This window comes from Mobula birostris, chromosome 23 (assembly GCF_030028105.1).
Source record: "Mobula birostris isolate sMobBir1 chromosome 23, sMobBir1.hap1, whole genome shotgun sequence".
NCBI lineage: Eukaryota > Metazoa > Chordata > Chondrichthyes > Myliobatiformes > Myliobatidae > Mobula > Mobula birostris.
This window is the reverse complement of record NC_092392.1, coordinates 15,868,133-15,886,802: the sequence shown is the minus strand read 5'-3', so window position 1 is coordinate 15,886,802 and position 18,670 is coordinate 15,868,133. Positions and strand designations below refer to the sequence as shown.

The 18,670-nt window shown below is 38.4% G+C and overlaps 1 protein-coding gene across 2 annotated transcripts in view; it reads right to left on the bottom strand.

The window, feature by feature from the left end:
* Positions 1-18,670, bottom strand: part of LOC140186756 (protein PHTF2-like) — a 90,738-nt gene that overhangs the window by 55,018 nt on the left and 17,050 nt on the right. For both annotated transcript variants that reach the window (XM_072241290.1, XM_072241291.1), the window contains exons 2-3: positions 7,577-7,656; positions 2,185-2,241 (exon numbers count right to left, since the gene is read on the bottom strand). In XM_072241290.1, coding sequence (XP_072097391.1) covers positions 2,185-2,241; positions 7,577-7,621 — 102 coding nt within the window. In that variant the 5' untranslated portion in view covers positions 7,622-7,656. The remainder of the gene's footprint in view (positions 1-2,184; positions 2,242-7,576; positions 7,657-18,670) is intronic.

The following is an 18,670-nucleotide window of genomic DNA, read 5'->3' as shown; positions in this document are numbered from 1 at the left end:
TGATATGTGTTTTAATCAATGGATGTTAAGCTCTTGAATTACATAATAGGCAGCTGAATTCATGCATCACGAATCAAATGGATGCCCAATGCCACACCCTTTTAATCAGTAGATAAACCGGTACAATAACATGCATTCCAAAGTCAAGAATCTTCACGCAATGCTGGCAGTTTCCCTGATGAACTACAGTTCCATACTATTTTGTACTTGGAGATACAGAAAGAAAGCAGGAAGGCAAAAATAATCAGTTTAAACAAGTTTAGGATGTACTCAAAGCAAAAAACTCTAGATGATGGGGGGAAAATGCCAGAAATAGTTGGCAGATCAAGCAGCTACTGTGGAGAAAGAAATCAAGTCAATTTTTCTGGGCAGAAGATCTTTATTGGAACTAGATAATGAGAAAACAAGTACGCTTTAAATTGTAGATGGGAAGAGATGAATGGAATATCTGTAAATAGGGTGGAAACTAAGATTGTCCTGACATCACAAATATAGCAGTTAGAGAAAGCAAAGGAATATGTTGACCGGAAATCTAAACCAAAAGGAGAATGCTAGAAATACCCAACATTTCAAGCAGCATCTATGGAGAGGAGAAAAACACAACACAGTGTTAATGTGAGGGATGGACGATCCTCCAAGCTTCCTCCCACAACACTGATAACCGTAGTAGTGCTACTTCTTGTATTCACACCAAACTAAAATAAAACTCTGCTGCCAATTTTCCACCCTGTTCTCACTTTCAAATTGTCTCCTTTTGACTTTCCTTCCTCTCTTCATGTCAGGGGGTATAGGTTAATCACCAACAACCATTACAAACCCAGCAGCTTCCACACAGATCATAAGTACATCTCTTCCGATCCTGCTTCCTGTAAGGACTCCATTCTATTCTCCTGTCAGCCGCCATTCCAAATCTCTATTATATCTTTTCTGCAGATGTTTCCATACTAGTGTCTTTGACATTCTTTTGCTTAGTTGTGGCTTCCCTTCCACAATAGAGTTCTACACCACGCAAACATTTCTGCTTTTATTAAATTCCACCCTCCCAGTATTGAGAAGGGACAATTCCTTCCACGACTTTCTAGCTTTCTATGCCATCTCCACCAATGCCACTTTTAATGGCTCTTTCCAATACAACCCCTGGAGTTACAACACCTCTTCATCTACCTCTTCCCCTTCCATCCTCCAGCAACAAAAACAGCCCTTGTGGTGAAGTAGCAATTCACATGCACTTCTTCCGATTTAGTGGGCCTCAGTCAGTGGTCATGATGTCATCTCCTCTACACTGAGGAACCCAAGTTCAGTGACCACTGAGTGTATTACTTTGATTCAAGTCCACAAGGTGACCCTGAGCTTCATTACTTTAATTCTCCATCCAACTTTAATTCTGACCTCTGCCATTGGCTTCCTTCAATGTTCTAATAATGCCAATGAAAGAACAAGAAACAGTACTTGCCTTCTGTCTAGGCACATAAAACTATAAGACCATATGACATTCAGCCATTCAGCCCTGCACGTCTATTCCACCATTCTATCATAGCTGATTTATTATCCCTCTCAACCCCAATTTCAGGAAGCCAAACTATCCTGTTTGCATCAGATCTGGCTAATTCTGATGCAAGATCATCCAATCTCCAAAGTAAGTGCCATCTTTCTCCTCTCTTCACAAACACTGGTTGATTTGCCAAATATTCCCAAGAAACACTTTTGTTTCAGATTTCTGAACAAAATATAAATTTTCTTATATTATTTCATGTTCTTTTCCAAATATAGAGCTTTTTTTTCCATTGAATCCTTGAGAGTAAGAAAATGAGAAATATTTATATATTGGTGTCACCACCCACCCTGAAAATATTAGCCAAAGTATTATACATTTCAGCCACAAAACATCCAAGACATTATTAAATATTTCAGAATTTTAAACCCATCTCAAAGTCGTCAACCAATTTTTTGTTTAGATCACCAATCAGAAAAGCTATTCTGCCAAATCTTTTACACCAGAAAAAGAGTACTGTCCACAATTACTGCTTTGCAATGTTTTTGTTTCCTACTTATCAACAATAATTAATATGGACGTGCTGAAAGTTCACGTCTTATTTAAATACAAAATTCACCTCTTATTTCACTTATTTCTTGCATATTACTTTTAGTGCTCAAAGTACCTATATTAAGTGAAAAACACATTACCTTTATCTCTCGTTGTTCCACAGATTTTTCCCATATCTGTTGATCATAGGCACCAATCTGCAAAATATTTGAGTTTTTGAAATATAAGGACATAGATTTTATAAATGTAGTTGGTTTAATGTCTACCATAAGCTCTTGTAATAAATTTTGCTAATTTTATTTTATGTGATACATACTACTTGAAACCCCAAATACAAACATTATTATATCATTTTGGAAAGAGAAATAAAGTTCACATTCATGTCTAAGTTTTCACAAATAAAACAACTCCAGGTGTTTTATATTTAAGAAAAACCGTAACTACTCAGTTATTGTGCTCCAAAACCTGAACACAAAGCACTATAAATGAACTTCATATAATTACATCATCATGTCAGACCAGCCTCTGGAACCCCAACTCAATGTCGGTGGCTGTGAATTATGGTAGGGGAATCTTCCAAATCTTCGTGAGCCAATTTAAGGCATCCTACATTGAGGCTTACTTACCCCTGTTATCTATGATAAAAGTCTTTAACCTTGGAACAGGCCATCGTAAAGGGGCCTTAAGGGGATGTTGGCGTGCATCAAGGCAGATGTAAACAAATGAGGCAAAATGTAGGTCAGCAGGACCCAAGAGTGCTGTACATTATGATGGAAGGCAGGAAAAGGTACAAAGGAACTGAATTTACCGAGGGGGGTGGAACACTGTTAAAAGGCTGACTAGGTGGTTGTGGCATCAAGAATAAAATCACCTGGCACTCGTAACAGCTGCCCATATACCAACTCAGTTGCGAATGTCCTCTTCTGAAGCTGTTCTGAGCCCCAGCAGGACCCACGAGAGACAATCATGCCAATACTCATCGGTCAGGAAAGCCCTCAGAGCAGCCTTTAAGAAGCGATGAAGCTACTCACCTAAACCATTGGACTGTGGGTGATAAGCTGTGGTGTGATGTAGCCTAATGCTGAGGTTACGAGTCATCCCAGCCCAGAGGTTTGATATGAATTGGGGACCACAGTCAGAGGAAATATCAGATGGGGTGCCAAACCGAACAACCCAGGTGCTGATGAATGTCTGAGCCACGTCTGCAGCCATCATCAAAGCTACAGGGATGACCTCTGGCCACCTGGTGGTACAGTCCACTATGGTAGGGAGAAGCATGAAACCACGGGGGGGCAGGGAAGAGGACCAACCAGGTCCACACCTGTGATAAAGCAAAGTAATATGTTGCAATTAGCAAGTCAGGATGTGCTAATCGAAAGAAAAAGGCTATCCAAATACCACAGGTGGATGACTTGCAGAATAAAATGGCCAATACTGATACAGACAGAGAATAAAAGTAATCAGAAGTTGGAGAATTTATTAGTGTCTAGAAAACTGTGATGTGTTCAGACTGAAGATGAGGAGCTGCTTCTCAAGCTCATACTGGGCCTCATACCAACAGACAAGTCAAAATAGGAGTGAGATGCCAATTAATATGGCAGGGAATAGAAGGCTCAAAAATGCTACTCTGGGCTGAACGCAGGTGCTCTACAGTCAACCAGTATAGTCCAGTGTAGAGACACCATTGCGAACATTGAATAAACAGCAAAGGTGCAGGTGAATCATTGTTTTACCACTACATAAGTTTCTCAGAATCCCTGGCCCAAACATCTGCAGCTGGTTCATTAATGAGCAGCTGCCAACTAAATATTTAACAGCATTCAATTCCACTTGGCAGCAACCGTTCGAAACTATTAAAGTCAAGGTGACAGAGAACAATTATGACAAATAACTGGGATCTCAAACAACCTTCATTATCAAGTGATGGCAAGAACAGGGCACAAGTTAAATAGTTTGGACGACCTAACTTAAATCCTGATTTTTCAATTGTCCAGAAACCGCAAAGGGTACAATGGAACATTTACCACTGGCTTAAACAGATTCAAGCAAAGCATTCAACTTAACAAGTAGTCCATGAAATTCCTTTCCTTCTTCAATTTTAGTTATTCCAACTCAGAAGGCAAAATAAATTAGTGCCTATTCATTTTATTGACATTAAATTGGTGAATGATTGAAAAAAATAAAAAGAAAAAAGAAAAAGGTCAAGTAGGGGAGGCAGAAAGAAAACTCCTCTCAGGTTTTTAAAAAAGGTATTAGTACATGCAGGAATGATATTTGAAGATTATACATAAAGCTCATAACAATGACTGTCTCTTCACGTTGTCAATGTAGCCTAATTGAACAAATCCCACCCATTCAATATATTAACCCTCAAGTAGTAATTGAATCAGAATCTGCATTCAGTTATACTGACAACTTTAACTGTGTTTATCTGCATCACTAACTCAGAAATACAAGAACTGAATTTGAGACTACAGTTTCATATTTCCATTGAATTGAAAGTAACACTTATCCCCAAAATGATTGCAGCAAAAGGAAGCACCTGCATATAAACTTATTCACCATTTTTCCAGGCAAGATGAAAAAGCATTAAAGTGCAAAGCCACATGCAGTGGGACCACCAGATGCATTAAACCCTACATAAAAACAACAAAAATTCAGTATAATATCTGAGCATTTAACAGGCATCTGAGAAGAATCACAAGGAAAAAAGGAAAGGGTGTTGTCAAAGTTGACAAGGAATGTTGGCTAGGCTAGAGATGGTTTCTTTCAGAACAGGAGACTGAGAAGTGATTTTTTTGGAAGGGCTATGGAAAAAGAGGCCTGGACAGAGTGGGCAGGAAGAACTCATTTCCTTTACCAGAGGTCAAATTTAAGATTAGTGGAAGAATTACAGGACCGTTTTAAGGAACACACAGAATAGCAAGGTTCTGTAGCTAATGACCCGAATGCATAGCACAATCTGAAACCCTAACCAATTACAACACTAAGGAACCCAAAGCCTACAGACAACGAGCTTGGAAAATTTCAAAGTATGCTTTCTTGACCAGCATGAACCAATGCGATAAATGGCCTCCCCCTGTGCTATACTTGTTTTATATATGATTCTATACTTTCAAATGCATTGGGCTTTTAAAGTGCTCTAACCCGATTTAGTGAGAAACATCCTAAATGACAGGTGTAGAACGAATATCCACACCAACAATTTTGTGCTAGCTAAATGAGTGGTATCAATCAAAAATTCTGTTCTCTCAGAACAGTGACCAGCTGACAAATTAGCAAATGACAAAAGTCTACTCCAAGGAATCAGAATCAGAATTAGTATCACCAGTATATGTCATGAAATTTGTTAACATATATATATATATACACACACACACATACACACATATATATATATATATATATATATATAAAAAAGTAGTGAGGTAGTGTTCATGGGTTCAATGTCCATTCAGAAACCAGATGGCAGAGGGGAAGAAGCTGTTCCTGAATTGTTGAGCATGTGCCTTCAGGCTTCTGTACCTCCTTCCTGATGGTAGCAATGAGTAGAGACGATGTCCTGGTGGTGGGGGTCCTTAATGACGGACATTACCTTTTAGAGGCACTGCTCCTTGAAGATGACCTGGATACTACGGAGGGTAGTACCCACGATGGAGTTGGCTAATTTTACAACTCTCTGAAGCTTATTTCGATGCTATGCAGTCACCACCCACCCACCCCCATGCAAGACAGTGATGTAGCCAGTGATGCTATCCACAGTACATCCATAGAAATTTGCAAGTGTTTTTGGTGACATACCAAATATCACACTTCTAATGAAACATAGCCGCTGTCTTGCCTTCTTTATAGCTGCATCGATATGTTGGGTCCAGAATTGAATATATGATATATTCCTCAATCATAAAGTTGATTGATAGTGGAAAAAAAGGTATCTCTCTAGCAGAAGAGCTAGCACACACAATTATTTCAGTAAGTAAACCATTTTCTAAGCTCACGTGAGAAATAGAGCATCAAAGAAGAATATCATGAGTGAAGAACACCTCATTTTCTAACATCGCACAATACTAATGATTGTTTGACTAAAAATTTAAAGTATAAAATAAATTATTTAGGCCTAAGGGAATGAGACTGTTATACCAATGATACATCAGAACACGTACAGGAACCTGCAGCCATTACTAGTCAGTTATTAGCCCAAAATAGGTTATATTACTCTGAATAACTGACTTATTATCTGATGTACTACCAAAGCAATTACAAAAAAAAAACTCAGTTTAAAATCCCTAATCAATGCCATGTTAGCTGAAACAGCATTTGAGGCCATTATAAATGGACTCTGCCTCCTTGGGTTCAGAAAGTCTGGCAACATACTCTCATCCGCGTTACCCAGTAACTGGACTGGTAAAAACATGCATAAATTGAGCAACAACTGCACTGGGCATCACTGTAACATACTATACTGTTGAATCACCCGCAGTTATTCACATTTGAGGATCATACATGACTAATCATTTGAACAAGATGGGACAGAGATTGCTGTGATTCAAGAATCACATGTTGCCTACATGATAACTCTGTACATAATTACGTACATCCTAAACTACTTGATATGTACAAATGCTGAAAATAATTACTTTGACAACAGGTTACCTTCAAAGTACTGAAAACTGTTGGTTACAGTAAAAATGTTGATCTATATGTGAAACTAGCTTACTATTTAGGTAAGCAAGGTTATACTTGGAAAACAAATGCACTCAAGCAAAATTCTGATCAAGTACCTGCAATCAAGGACTAATGTGACCAGTTTAATTGACGTCAACATTTTCAAGTAAACATGCGACAAGTTTACCCTGATATACACTTTGTTTAGTACAACAATAAAATTAGATGGCACTTTCACTGTGGTAAAATATATAAAGACATTAAAAAGTGCTTAAAAATATCACCCACTGCATGCCTACATACACATACATTTTGGGACTATGATTACAATTCATTGCTCTTCAATGCAGATTTAACATTGCATGGCAAAGAAAAAGGAAGTGGCGATCTATAAAAATAATCTAACTTCAAATTATACATGTGCTCTATTTCCAAAGGTTGCAGCACAAACAGTAGTTCATGAAAGCTATCAAAGAATAAACTGAAAATGTTATGATTTTTTTTAAAACAGACATTAATTACTTCAATCATAAGTGTTTCTGGTTGATTGCCATCATGTTCAAAAATGAAGACCCAAAAGAAACAAAACCAAATAGCATAATTTAATGCCAAAATATTATAATAAATAAAGCTATAAACTTTTTTCCCTTTTCCTCTTTTGAGTACATAAAACAGAAAAATGGAACAGAGACATGAAAATCTAATGAAATCTGATCTCTTTAACTCTATTCATTTTCCATTTATTGAAAAAGTTAAACGAACAACAGTACTGCGAAATGCAGCCTTGCCTCTGTATTACTTCTTTTAATCTATGATACAGATAAGTTAACATAGAGCTCAAAAGTTAAGTTAACCAATACAACCTACCTTCTTTTGATACCACACTATAGCATCTGTCACTTTAGACGCCATTTATCCCCCCTCAGTCACAAGCTGGGTATTTCAGGCTGAAAAAAGGAAAGTAAACAATATTTTAATGCCACTTGCAAGTTATTTACATGATTGGAAAGTGAAGTGTACAGGTGCCGCAATAGTATTACATCTAACCTTGTCACTGATTTAAGTGCTTTTATAGTGGCTGGTAGCTATAACAACCAAAAGTTGTTGTACTGGAATAGTTCTAACCACAGATCTTCACACGCTATAGAAATTCCACCCATCTCTAGTCTGAAGTGACTGAACATATTATTCAGCATAATTCAGGAGAGAGGGCTTCATGTTTCTGGACAATTGGGCTTTGTTCCAGGGAAGGTGGGGCCTGTTCCCACAGGACGGTTTGCACCTGAATTGGAGGGGGACTAACATCCTTGCGGGTAGGTTTGCTAGTGTTGCTCCGGGGAGTTTAAACCAGATTTGCAGGGGGAGGGGAACCAGAGTGTTAGAGCAGATAGTGAGGTGGAGGAGGATAAAGGTCATGCGAGGACTGCAGACAGAAATCAAAGGTTTGTAGTGATAGAAATGTTCTCAGGTGCATCTATTTCAATGCAGCAAGGAGTATTGTAGGTAAGGCAGATGAGTTTAGGGCATGGATTGGCACGTGGGATTACCACATTATTGCTATTAGTGAGATTTGGTTGCAGGAGGGGCAGGACTGGCAGCTTAATGTTCCAGGGTTCCGTTGTTTCAGACATGACAGAGGGGGAGGAATGAAAAGGGGAGGAGTGGCATGACTAGTCAGGGAAAATATCACAGCTGTGCGTAGACAGGACAGCCTGGAGGACTTGTCTACAGAGGCCATATCGGTGGAGCTGAGGAACGGGAAAGGTGTGACCACACTAATAGGGTTGTATTATAGACCATCCAATAGTCAGAGAGAATTGAAGGAGCAAATCTGTAGAGAGATAGCAGACCGATGTAAGAAACAGAAAGTTGTAATAATAAAGGATTTTAACTTTCCACATATTGACTGGGACTCCCACACTGTGAAAGGGCTGGATGGCTTGGAATTTGTCAAATGTGTTCAGGAAAGTTTTTAACATCAATATATAGAGGTACCAACGAGAGAGGATGCAATATCTGATCTCCTATTAGGGAACCATACAGGTCAGGTGACAGAAGTATGTGTAGGCGAACATTTTGGGTCCAGTGACCATAATGTCTTTAGTTTCAAGTTAATTATGGATAAGGATAGGTCTGGTCCTCGAGTTGAGGTTCTAAATTGGAGAAGGGCCAATTTTGTGGAAATGAGAAAGGATCTAGGAAGAGTGGATTGGGATAAGTTGTTTTCTGGCAAGGATGTGTTCAGTAAGTGGAAGGCCATTCAAAGGGAAAATTTTGAGAGTGCAGAGTTTGCATGTTCCCGCCAGGATTAAAGGCAAAGTCAATAGGCATAGGGAACCTTGGTTTTCAAGGGATATTGGCGATCTGGTTAAGAAAAAGAGAGAGGTGTATAACAGGTATAGGCAACAAGGAACAAATTAGGTACTTGAAGAGTATAGAAAATGTAAGAAAATACTAAAGAAAGAAATCAGGAAGGCAAAAAGAAGACATAAGGTTACTTTGGCAGAAAATAATGAAGGTAAACCCAAAGGGTTTCTACAAGCATATTAAGAGTAAAAGGATAGTAAGGGACAAAATAGGTCCCCTAGAGGATCAGAGTGGTCATCTATGTGTGGACCCTCAAGAGATGGAGGAGATCTTAAACAGTTGTTTTGCATCAGTATTTACTCAGGAAGCTGGCACAGCATATATGGAAGGAAGGGAAACAAGCAGTAGTGTCATGGAACATATAGAGATTAAAGAGGAGGGAGTGCTTGCTGCCTTACAGCGAATAAAGGTAGATAAATCCCCCGGGCCTGACATGATATTTCCTCAGACCTTGAGAGAGACTAGAGTAGAAATTACAGGGGCCCTGGCAGAAATATTTAAAATGTCCTTAGCCACGGATGCGGTGCCAGAGGATGAAGGGTAGCTCATGTTGTTCCATTGTTTAAAAAAGGCTCCAAAAGTAAACCAGGTAATTACAGGCCGGTGAGCCTGATATCAGCAGTAGGTAAATTATCGGAAGGTGTTCTGAGAGAACAGGTATACAAGTATTTGGACAGTCAAGGTCCGAATAAGGATAGTCAGCATGGCTTTGTGCATGGTAGATCGTGTTTAATGAATCTTGTAGAGTTTTTCGAGGAGGTTACCAAGAAAGTAGATGAAGGAAAGGCTGTGGATGTTGTCTACATGGACTTCAGTAAGGCCTTTGACAAGATCCCACATGGGAGGTTAGTTCAGAAGGTTCAGACACTAGGTGTCCATGGAGAGGTTGTAAACTAGATTCAAAATTGGCTGTATGGGAGAAGACAGAGAGTGATAGTGGATGACTGCTTCTCAGACTGGAGGCCTGTGGCTAGTGGTGTGCCTCAAGGATCTGTGCTGGGACCATTGTTGTTTGTTGTCTATATCAATGATCTAGATGATAATGTAGTAAATTGGATCAGTAAGTTTGTTGATGATACCAAGATTAGAGGCGTTGTGGACAATGAGGAAGGCTTTCAAAGCTTGCAGAGGGATCTGGACCAACTGGAAAAATGGGCCAAAAAATGGCAGATGGAATTTAATGCAGACAAGTGTGAGGTGTTGCATTTTGGAAGGACAAATCAAGGTAGGACATACACAGTAAATGGTAGGGCACTGAGGAGTGCGGAGGAACAAAGGGATCTGGGAGTTCAGATACATGATTCCCTGAAAGTGGCGTCACAGGTAGACAGGGTCATAAAGAAGGCTTTTCATAGCCCTAGTCAGAGCAGGGCAGATTTGGCATCTGGACATTCATAAGTCGAAGTATTGATTATAGGAGACGGGGTGTTATGGTGAGGTTGTATAAGACATTGGTGAGGCCAAATTTGCAGTATTGTGTGTAGTTCTGGTCACCTAACTATAGGAAGGATATCAGGATGATTGAAAGAGTGCAGAGAAGATTTACTAGGATGTTGCCGGGTCTTCAGGAGTTGTGTTGCAGGGCAAGATTGAACAGGTTAGGACTTCATTCCTTTGAGCGTAGAAGAATGAGGGGGGATTTGATAGAGGTTTACAAAATTATGAGGGGTATAGACAGAGTAAATGTGAGTAGGCTCTTTCCACTTAGATTAGGAGAGATAAATACCAGAGGACATGGCTTTAGGGTGAAAGGGGAAAGGTTTAGGGGAAACTTCTTCACTCAGAGAGTGGTGGGAGTGTAGAACGAGCTGCCATCTGACGTGGTAAATGTGGGCTCACTCTTAAGTTTTAAGAATAAATTGGATAGATACATGGATGGGAGAGGTCTGGAGGGTTATGGACTGGGTGCAGGTCAAGGGGAAACTAGCAGAATAAAGTTTCAGCACAGACTAGAAGGGCCAAATGGCCTGTTTTCTGTGCTGTAGTGTTCTATGGTTCTAATTCCATCACAGAAAACACTTAGTCTGACTGAGAACACAATACTTGCAATTCCTCTTACTGTATGAAGATCCTCCACTCTAATGTGTTTTAATCCTTCCATTGGGAGTATCCCTAATGGAAGCCCCACAGCAAGAATACAAAAGGGTTTGCACATATGCAAAACTTACTCAGCACAAACACCAAGCAAAAATTTAAATTATCAAGAAAAAATATAGCAGCTAAAGATCTAACCAAGATCTTATTGACAGTTGAGATCCTCTTTCACACTAGAGCTAGAAAAATCATCTTAAAAGTAATAGAAACGTTACAACAGAAAAGTTACAACATTCCATGAAGCATTTCATTTCTCTATTTCATAGATCCTCATTAAAAATTATCCAAATTTGCAATTCTTAAAAATACCACTGAAGTACATCTTCAATAGTTCAATAGTTCCACTTAATATCAGAGATAGTATACAATATAAAACTTGAAATTCTTGTTCTTCACAGACATCCACAAAAACAGTAGTGCCCCAAAGAATGAATGACATTTAAAATGTTAGAACCCCAAAGCCCCTCCCACACACAAGCAGCAGCAAAGCAATGACCTCACCCTCCCCCATTTACTGCAGCTAAAAAAAACATCAGCAACCTCCACCTACCAAGAAAGCAATAACAAAGCCCCCAAGAAAGACCATGATCTGCAGCACAATAAAAACTAATCGTTCACCCAACAATCCGACATTCCACGGACTCTCTCTCTCTCCTTAATAAAGGGACAGAGATGTCACCCTTTCTCAGCAAGAGGGGAGACCAACAAAAACAAGCAACTTGCCGATTTACGGTGTTAAAAGTCTGCTGCGTTGCTTTTCTCCCCAGAGTTTTCCAACTCAAGAATTGGTAACAAATTCTCCCGCACCAGAGCTTCCTCATCACTCTGATTATTAAATATCTACCTATCAAAATGTTGCACTACAGCTAAAGAAATTAGATTAAGAAACATGCAATAGTAATGGCTAGGTGTTGATTTAGTTCCATTGTGTCACTTAAGGTCATGTAATAATCTATGTTATGTCTAAGCTTTTAAAATTTGAACTTGGGCAACAGTAATTTCCAACTGTATAGAATATTTGACTACATTTAAAGGTTTAAAATCATTTCACAATTGCACCTATACTTGCAATAGAGCGTGCTGTATGTTCATCAAATTCATCCTTGGGATAGTGGCTTTGTCATTTGACAAGAGATAAAGCAAATTAGTCATGTGTGCCTACTTGAGATAAAAATTTAGGCAATTTCACAAAAATGTAGAAAACTCTTCTGACATTTGGTGGGTTATGGTTGACATTTCCCCTGTTTAGATGTCTAGAATCAAAAAGGTCATGGATACAAAATTAGAAATTAGGTGATTCTGGACAGAGATAAAAAGAAATGTTCTCACATTGAGAATGGCATATCTTTGGAATTCACTACCTACATAACACAGTAGAGGTTCAGTAGCTGAATATATTCAAGACAGTGATTTTAGGTATTAACACAAACAAGGGATCTGTGACTTGTGCAGGAACATAACATTTTGATAAAAAAGATAAGCCAATTCTTTTGGAATGCTGAAGCAAGTTCATACAATCAAATGTTTCTCTTTTTATTCTTATCTTTCAAATAATATTTGACACACAGCTACCATGTGCAACATTCAGGCAGATAACCAAAATGTTTGGTGACAGAGTTAGTACAATGGAAAACAGATACATACAAAAGTACATGAAATAAAAAGGGGTCTCATTGAAACCTATCGAATGTTGAAAGACCCAGATAGAGTGGATGTGGAAAGTTTTCTATAGTGGGGATGTCTAGGATCAGAGGGCACAACCTCAGAATAGAGGGACATCCATTTAGAACAGAGATGAGGAGGAATTTCTTTAGCCAGAGAGTGGTGAATCTGTGCAATTTATTGCCACAGGCAGCTGCAGAGACCAAGTCATTGGGTGTACTTAAGGTGGATGTTGATACATTCTTGATTAATCAGGGCGTGAAAGGTTACAGGGACAATGGGGTTGAGAGGGAAACAGATCAGCCTTAATGAAATTGCAGAGTAGACTCAATGGGCCAAGTGGCCTAATTCTGCTCCTATGTTTTATGGTCTTAAAAAAAGCCCATTCTATAATATCAGAACAACTGAAAGCAGCTGTCACTCAGTGAAGTGCAAATGATCAGGAAAGAAAGAAAATGCTGGCACTCCTCTTGAAAAGACAGAGGCCATTAATAAAATATGGAATTCAGAGTAATCTCTCTAACCTCTAATGGAATTTCTTACAATGGGAGCAATTAACGTAAATAGTATTGACCTATTGCAGTTAGATCTGTGCTTGAAAAAGAAAGATGACATGTTGATAAACAAGAAAAGATAAGATTATTCAAATGCAGCAGAAAGCACCTGGTTGGACTAGTTGAACCAAATAGCCTGCTTCTGTTTTGAATACTTTAGATAATTCTCTATCAGAGAACTAGCTGCATATCAGGAGGAAATAACTAAGGTAGTTTGTACTCCATAACGTACAAGGACAAGGAAGCCGATGCTAGATCTTGGCAGCATTAGGTGACAATGGAGAACATGTAGTCAGGTTAGGAAAATAAGAAATTACGTGACACAGGATGTCATTTATGCCTATTACAAAACCATTTCAATGGTACAGCAAAACAGAAAACTGATGGAGCTCCCAATCAATCACAGTAATTCCTTTGGTTCTTAAGCAGCCACCTACCTGCCAATAACTCACAATGACATTCTCCTAGCTAAATACTAAAACGTATACAAAAATATCAATGACAAGACAGAGCAGAGTTGAATGCGATAATTTCTTTGAATTATTAGCTTATGAAGAAACTGATGTCTAAAACTAAAATATCAAAATCTAATTGGTTAGAAACTTCTTTAAACCACCACTAATTATCTACCATCTTCAGTTTTCACTCTTCTGCTTACATAAAAGCAACAAAATAGTTCTTTTTCTAAAAAAAAGTATTAAATTCAATGCTCAGATAGTTGAACAACTTGAACAACATATTTGTTCAACACCATTACTCAGTACAGCACATTAGAAGTTAACCACTAAAAGATTACCTATTGATGATGACTTTTGTTTTGGCTCATTATTTGCTGACATTTGCTGACAAATGAGCCTACAGTGCAAATTTCCACAAAGAGTAAATACTAGAAAAATAAGCCCAGGGAGAAACACATGCAACACACTAAAAAAACATCAATGCCAAAATCTGACAGAGCCCACAGAGGAAAAAGCACACCATCAGCATGTCTGACAAAATTAGCATGTCTAAGAGCAGGGGGAGAAAAATTGAACTAAAGGACTAGCAAGTATGTGCAATAGAAAACCAACAGACACGGAGGAAGGAAAGGTGGCCAAAAGGAATGAGAAAACTGTTTTCTATTTAAATATAATAATTGAACCTTAAATTGTACAATCTGAGGCACCTACTAATAAACAAAAAGCCAGACACTAAAATAAATCAGCATTTAATAAGATGTAAACTTGGAGTGCAAGAACTGGCAAAGAAAAACTCATTGCTATGGTATTAGTCATGTACTTCCACAGCACAAACTCAGTTACTCCCTTAACAGAAGGACTACCTCACTATATTCAGCATAAACCCAACAAACAAACAAAACTGAAAATAACACACACAAAGCGCTAGAGGAACTCGACAGATCAGGCAGCATCTATGGAAAAGAGAAAACAGTCGACATTTCAGGCCAAAGCCCTTCTTCAGGACCCAAGTGAAAATAGATCATTTAAAAATTTTCACACACTAGCCCACAAAGTTCATCTTCACAGTAAATGGTTTCTAAACATAATGAACTCTGATTTTAATACATCACCAACATTCATAATCTTGTAAGAAGGACTGCAAATGTCTTGTATCTATCCTGTGGCACTGCTTCAAGATACAGAACAAAGTAACGTAAAATTTATCAAGGAGATTTTACTTCGTATTTTCAGAGCAGTTACTAACAATTTTCTTCAGTAAAATAACATTACAGCTTGTGCCACAGTTTTATTAAAATGTGTCTATGATCTTGTGAATATCTTTCAGAAAGAAATCAACCCAAAATCAAATTATTACAGTTAAAGAAACGTTTCCATTAACATATAATAATCCTAAAATATAGTCCTACCATTCTCATTATGAATTGGTGACAAGCTAAAGAGGCTCACAAAATCCTCCATCATGAAAAGAAAATTACATTAATTAAAACAAAACAGCAGCATAATAAAATAGCATTTTAGATAATTATAGTACATGTCCTGGTTCATGCTCTGCCATGGCAAATTCATTAAAAATTAAGCGTATTTCACAGCAGATAAAACATATTAAAAAATGTTTCCATAACAGGATGCAAAAGACTATACAAAATAGATTTAGGAGTTCAAAATAAAATGTAATAACTAAGCTCTTTTGTACAAGTTCACTCTATTGTTGTCTGGTAAGTAATACTTTTAAAACTAATATTAAGGGCAAATAAAAATGAAAATACAACTAAAATTGCTATTACATTACATGAAGAAGCAACTAAGCCTATCTACTATTTTTATCTATTTATGTATTCTACAGTTAATTCTGCTGATGCATCACTGTTCATACTCAACCACATGATCAATGATGAGGTAGAAAACAGTTCTCAAACTAAGCCAAATTTCAGATTAACAATTTATGGTATATGTTTGTCAAAATGGAAATTAAGAGCAGCTATTAAAACTAATAAGAATAAATCAGGTATTTTGCTCCTTTATAATCCTCTGATATAAAGCTCCAGAGATTAGGGCAGAGGTGATCGTGGGAGGCAGAGAAGCAGTTAAGGGATTGCTTCGAGTCAGTGGGCTATGCCATGTTTAAGGACCAATCTGTGGATCTGAGTGAATGCACCATGACTGTCACGGACTTTATAAAAGCAGCTGTGGACGAGTGTGTCCCCACAAAATCATTCAGTCTTCCCCAACCTGAAGCTCTGGATGAACCATGAGATCCACAATCTATTGAGGGCCAGATCAGAGGCATTCAAGTCTAGTGACCAAGAAAGTTACAAGAGGTCCAGATACGACCTCTGGAATGCCAATTTACGGGTGAGGTGGCAATTCTGGACTAAACTTGAATCAACGAAGGATGCTCAACAGTCGTGGCAGGGCTTGAATTTACTATCACCTCTTATAAAGTCAAATCAAGCAACATCGACGACAACAGGGTATCACCTCCAGAGGAGCTCAATGCCTTCTGTGCTCACTTTGACCATCAAAATATGGTGGAACCACCAAAACTCCTACAGCCCCCCCCCCACCCCCGATGATAGCGTAATTTCAGTCTCTGAGGCCGAAGTACGAGTAGCCTTCAGGAGGATGAACCCACGAAAAGCATTCGGCCCAGACAGAGTATTGGCCAAGTACTAAAAACCTGTGCTGATCAACTGGCTGGAGTGTTCATTGAAAGGTTCGCACAATCTATGGACTCACTTTCAAGGACTTTTCATCTCATGTTCTCGATATTTATTGCCTATTTATTTATTATTATTATTTCTTTCTTTTTGTATTTGCATAGTTTGGTGCCTTTTGTACACTGGTTGAATACCCAAGTTGGTGTGTTCTTTCATTGATTCTATTATGGTTATTATTCTATTACAGATTTATTAAGTATGCCCACAAGAAAATGAATCTCAGGGCTGTATATGGTGACGTATATGTACTTTGTTAATCAATTTACTTTGAACTCTCACAGCACTATGTACTTGCATCGTGCTCATGACAGAAACTATGCAATAATAATAAAAAGACATCAAAGAAAAAATCTGAAAATTTAATAACTACAGATGGTGGAAATCTGAAGCAATACAAAATATACTAGATAAAGGAATGGGGAATCTTGCAAGTTGCAGTGTTCCCAAAAGGTGTTGTTCCTCGAGTTTGTATTGGGCCTTGCTGTAAGAATACAGGAGGCTACAGAGAGGTCAGAGTGGGACTGGAATGGGGCACTAAATAGGCAGAGAACTGCAAACTCAGGACTTCTTCAGTGAACTGAGCGCAGGTGCCCCACAAAGCAAATCACCCAATCTATGCCATGTTTCTCCAATATAGAGGAGGCCACATTGTGAAACGAAATGCAGTAATATGGTACAAAAGCAGTGCAGGTGAATCACTATTTTACCAGGAAAGAATGGATAATTTCTTACATAGTGCCTGGCCCATGGGAGGGAAGAGATGAAATGACAGGCATTGTAAATGACTATGGTTGCATGGGAAAGTGCACACAGCAGAATTTCTTACACCTTTGGTCTAACTCCTTCTCCTTCTGTTTAGAGCAAGAACAGATACCACTGGTTATCACCTTCCAGCCCACTGGTTGCCTCATTCCAGGGATCACACTTTGCAAATTTCACCAGCTCTGACAAGATTCCACCACTAGGCATGCAGAGACTCCTCCCCTTCCTTTCCAGCACAAAGGCATCACCCCGCTCACAACTCCCTTGGAAGGTCTTTCATCCCTGCCTAGCACTCCCCTCATACGACATTTTCCTATACAACTTCAGGAGAAGCAATACTCATCCATTTACTCCATCCCTTCCCAACATCAAGGGACCCAAACAGTCTTCCCACTTGCACATCTTCCACTCTAGTGCACTGCATTCAGGATTCGAAATGAAACATTCTCTACGTTGGAGAGACCAAATTCTTTCGGTAACGTGCTCTTTCTTTTTTATTATTGAGACTAACCATTTCTGCCAGTCATTTCTATCTTCCTTTTTCCCCACAATAGTTGCAACACATTACACAGACAAGGTAATTCACCTGCTCATTAATGACCACATTATTTCATGGAAATTTCCTTATGTTCCACTTGAAGCCCTGCCCCACCTTCTCTGTCAACCAGCTTAATTTATTTTCTCTTTCTCAATTCAGATGGAGTAACTCTGAATTGAAACCAACAACAATCTCTCGTTCTACATGCTGTCTGACCCATATTTTCTTCAGAATTTTCTGTTTATATGTTATGGAATAAATTAAAAATACTATAGTAGGAAGGCATTCTATATTAATGTTTTAAAGATATTTTCCATTAACATCTTACTTTCCAGCAAATCATTGGAACTACTGCTGTAAAGTAATGACTTTAGACAGTATTTTGCACAATAGTTTTAGCTCAGAAATTAGCATTTAACTTAAGATTTTCTTGGTTGCAAGAGCAAGTCATTTGGATCTTTTGCAATAAACTATTATTTGTCTACAACTGAAACAATGAAAACAATAATATTCCCACAGGGATGTAGAATCAGGAGTGACACAGCATTTCCATAAAGAAAATTAGTACACTAGTGACAATCCATATCCCTTTAGATAAAACAATTCATGCTTGGCTTAACCAAACCACAGTTGCAGGAACTAGATTTTGTTCAAATTCATTCCATGGTCCACTAGAAAAAAATCAAACTAATACTCTGCTTTAAAACCGGAATATACATCAGCACACTAACTTCTCAGTGCTGGTGAACATTTTTAATCTGGAATGGAGTGGAACAAACCCTGTTTGTGAAAATATTAAATCCATT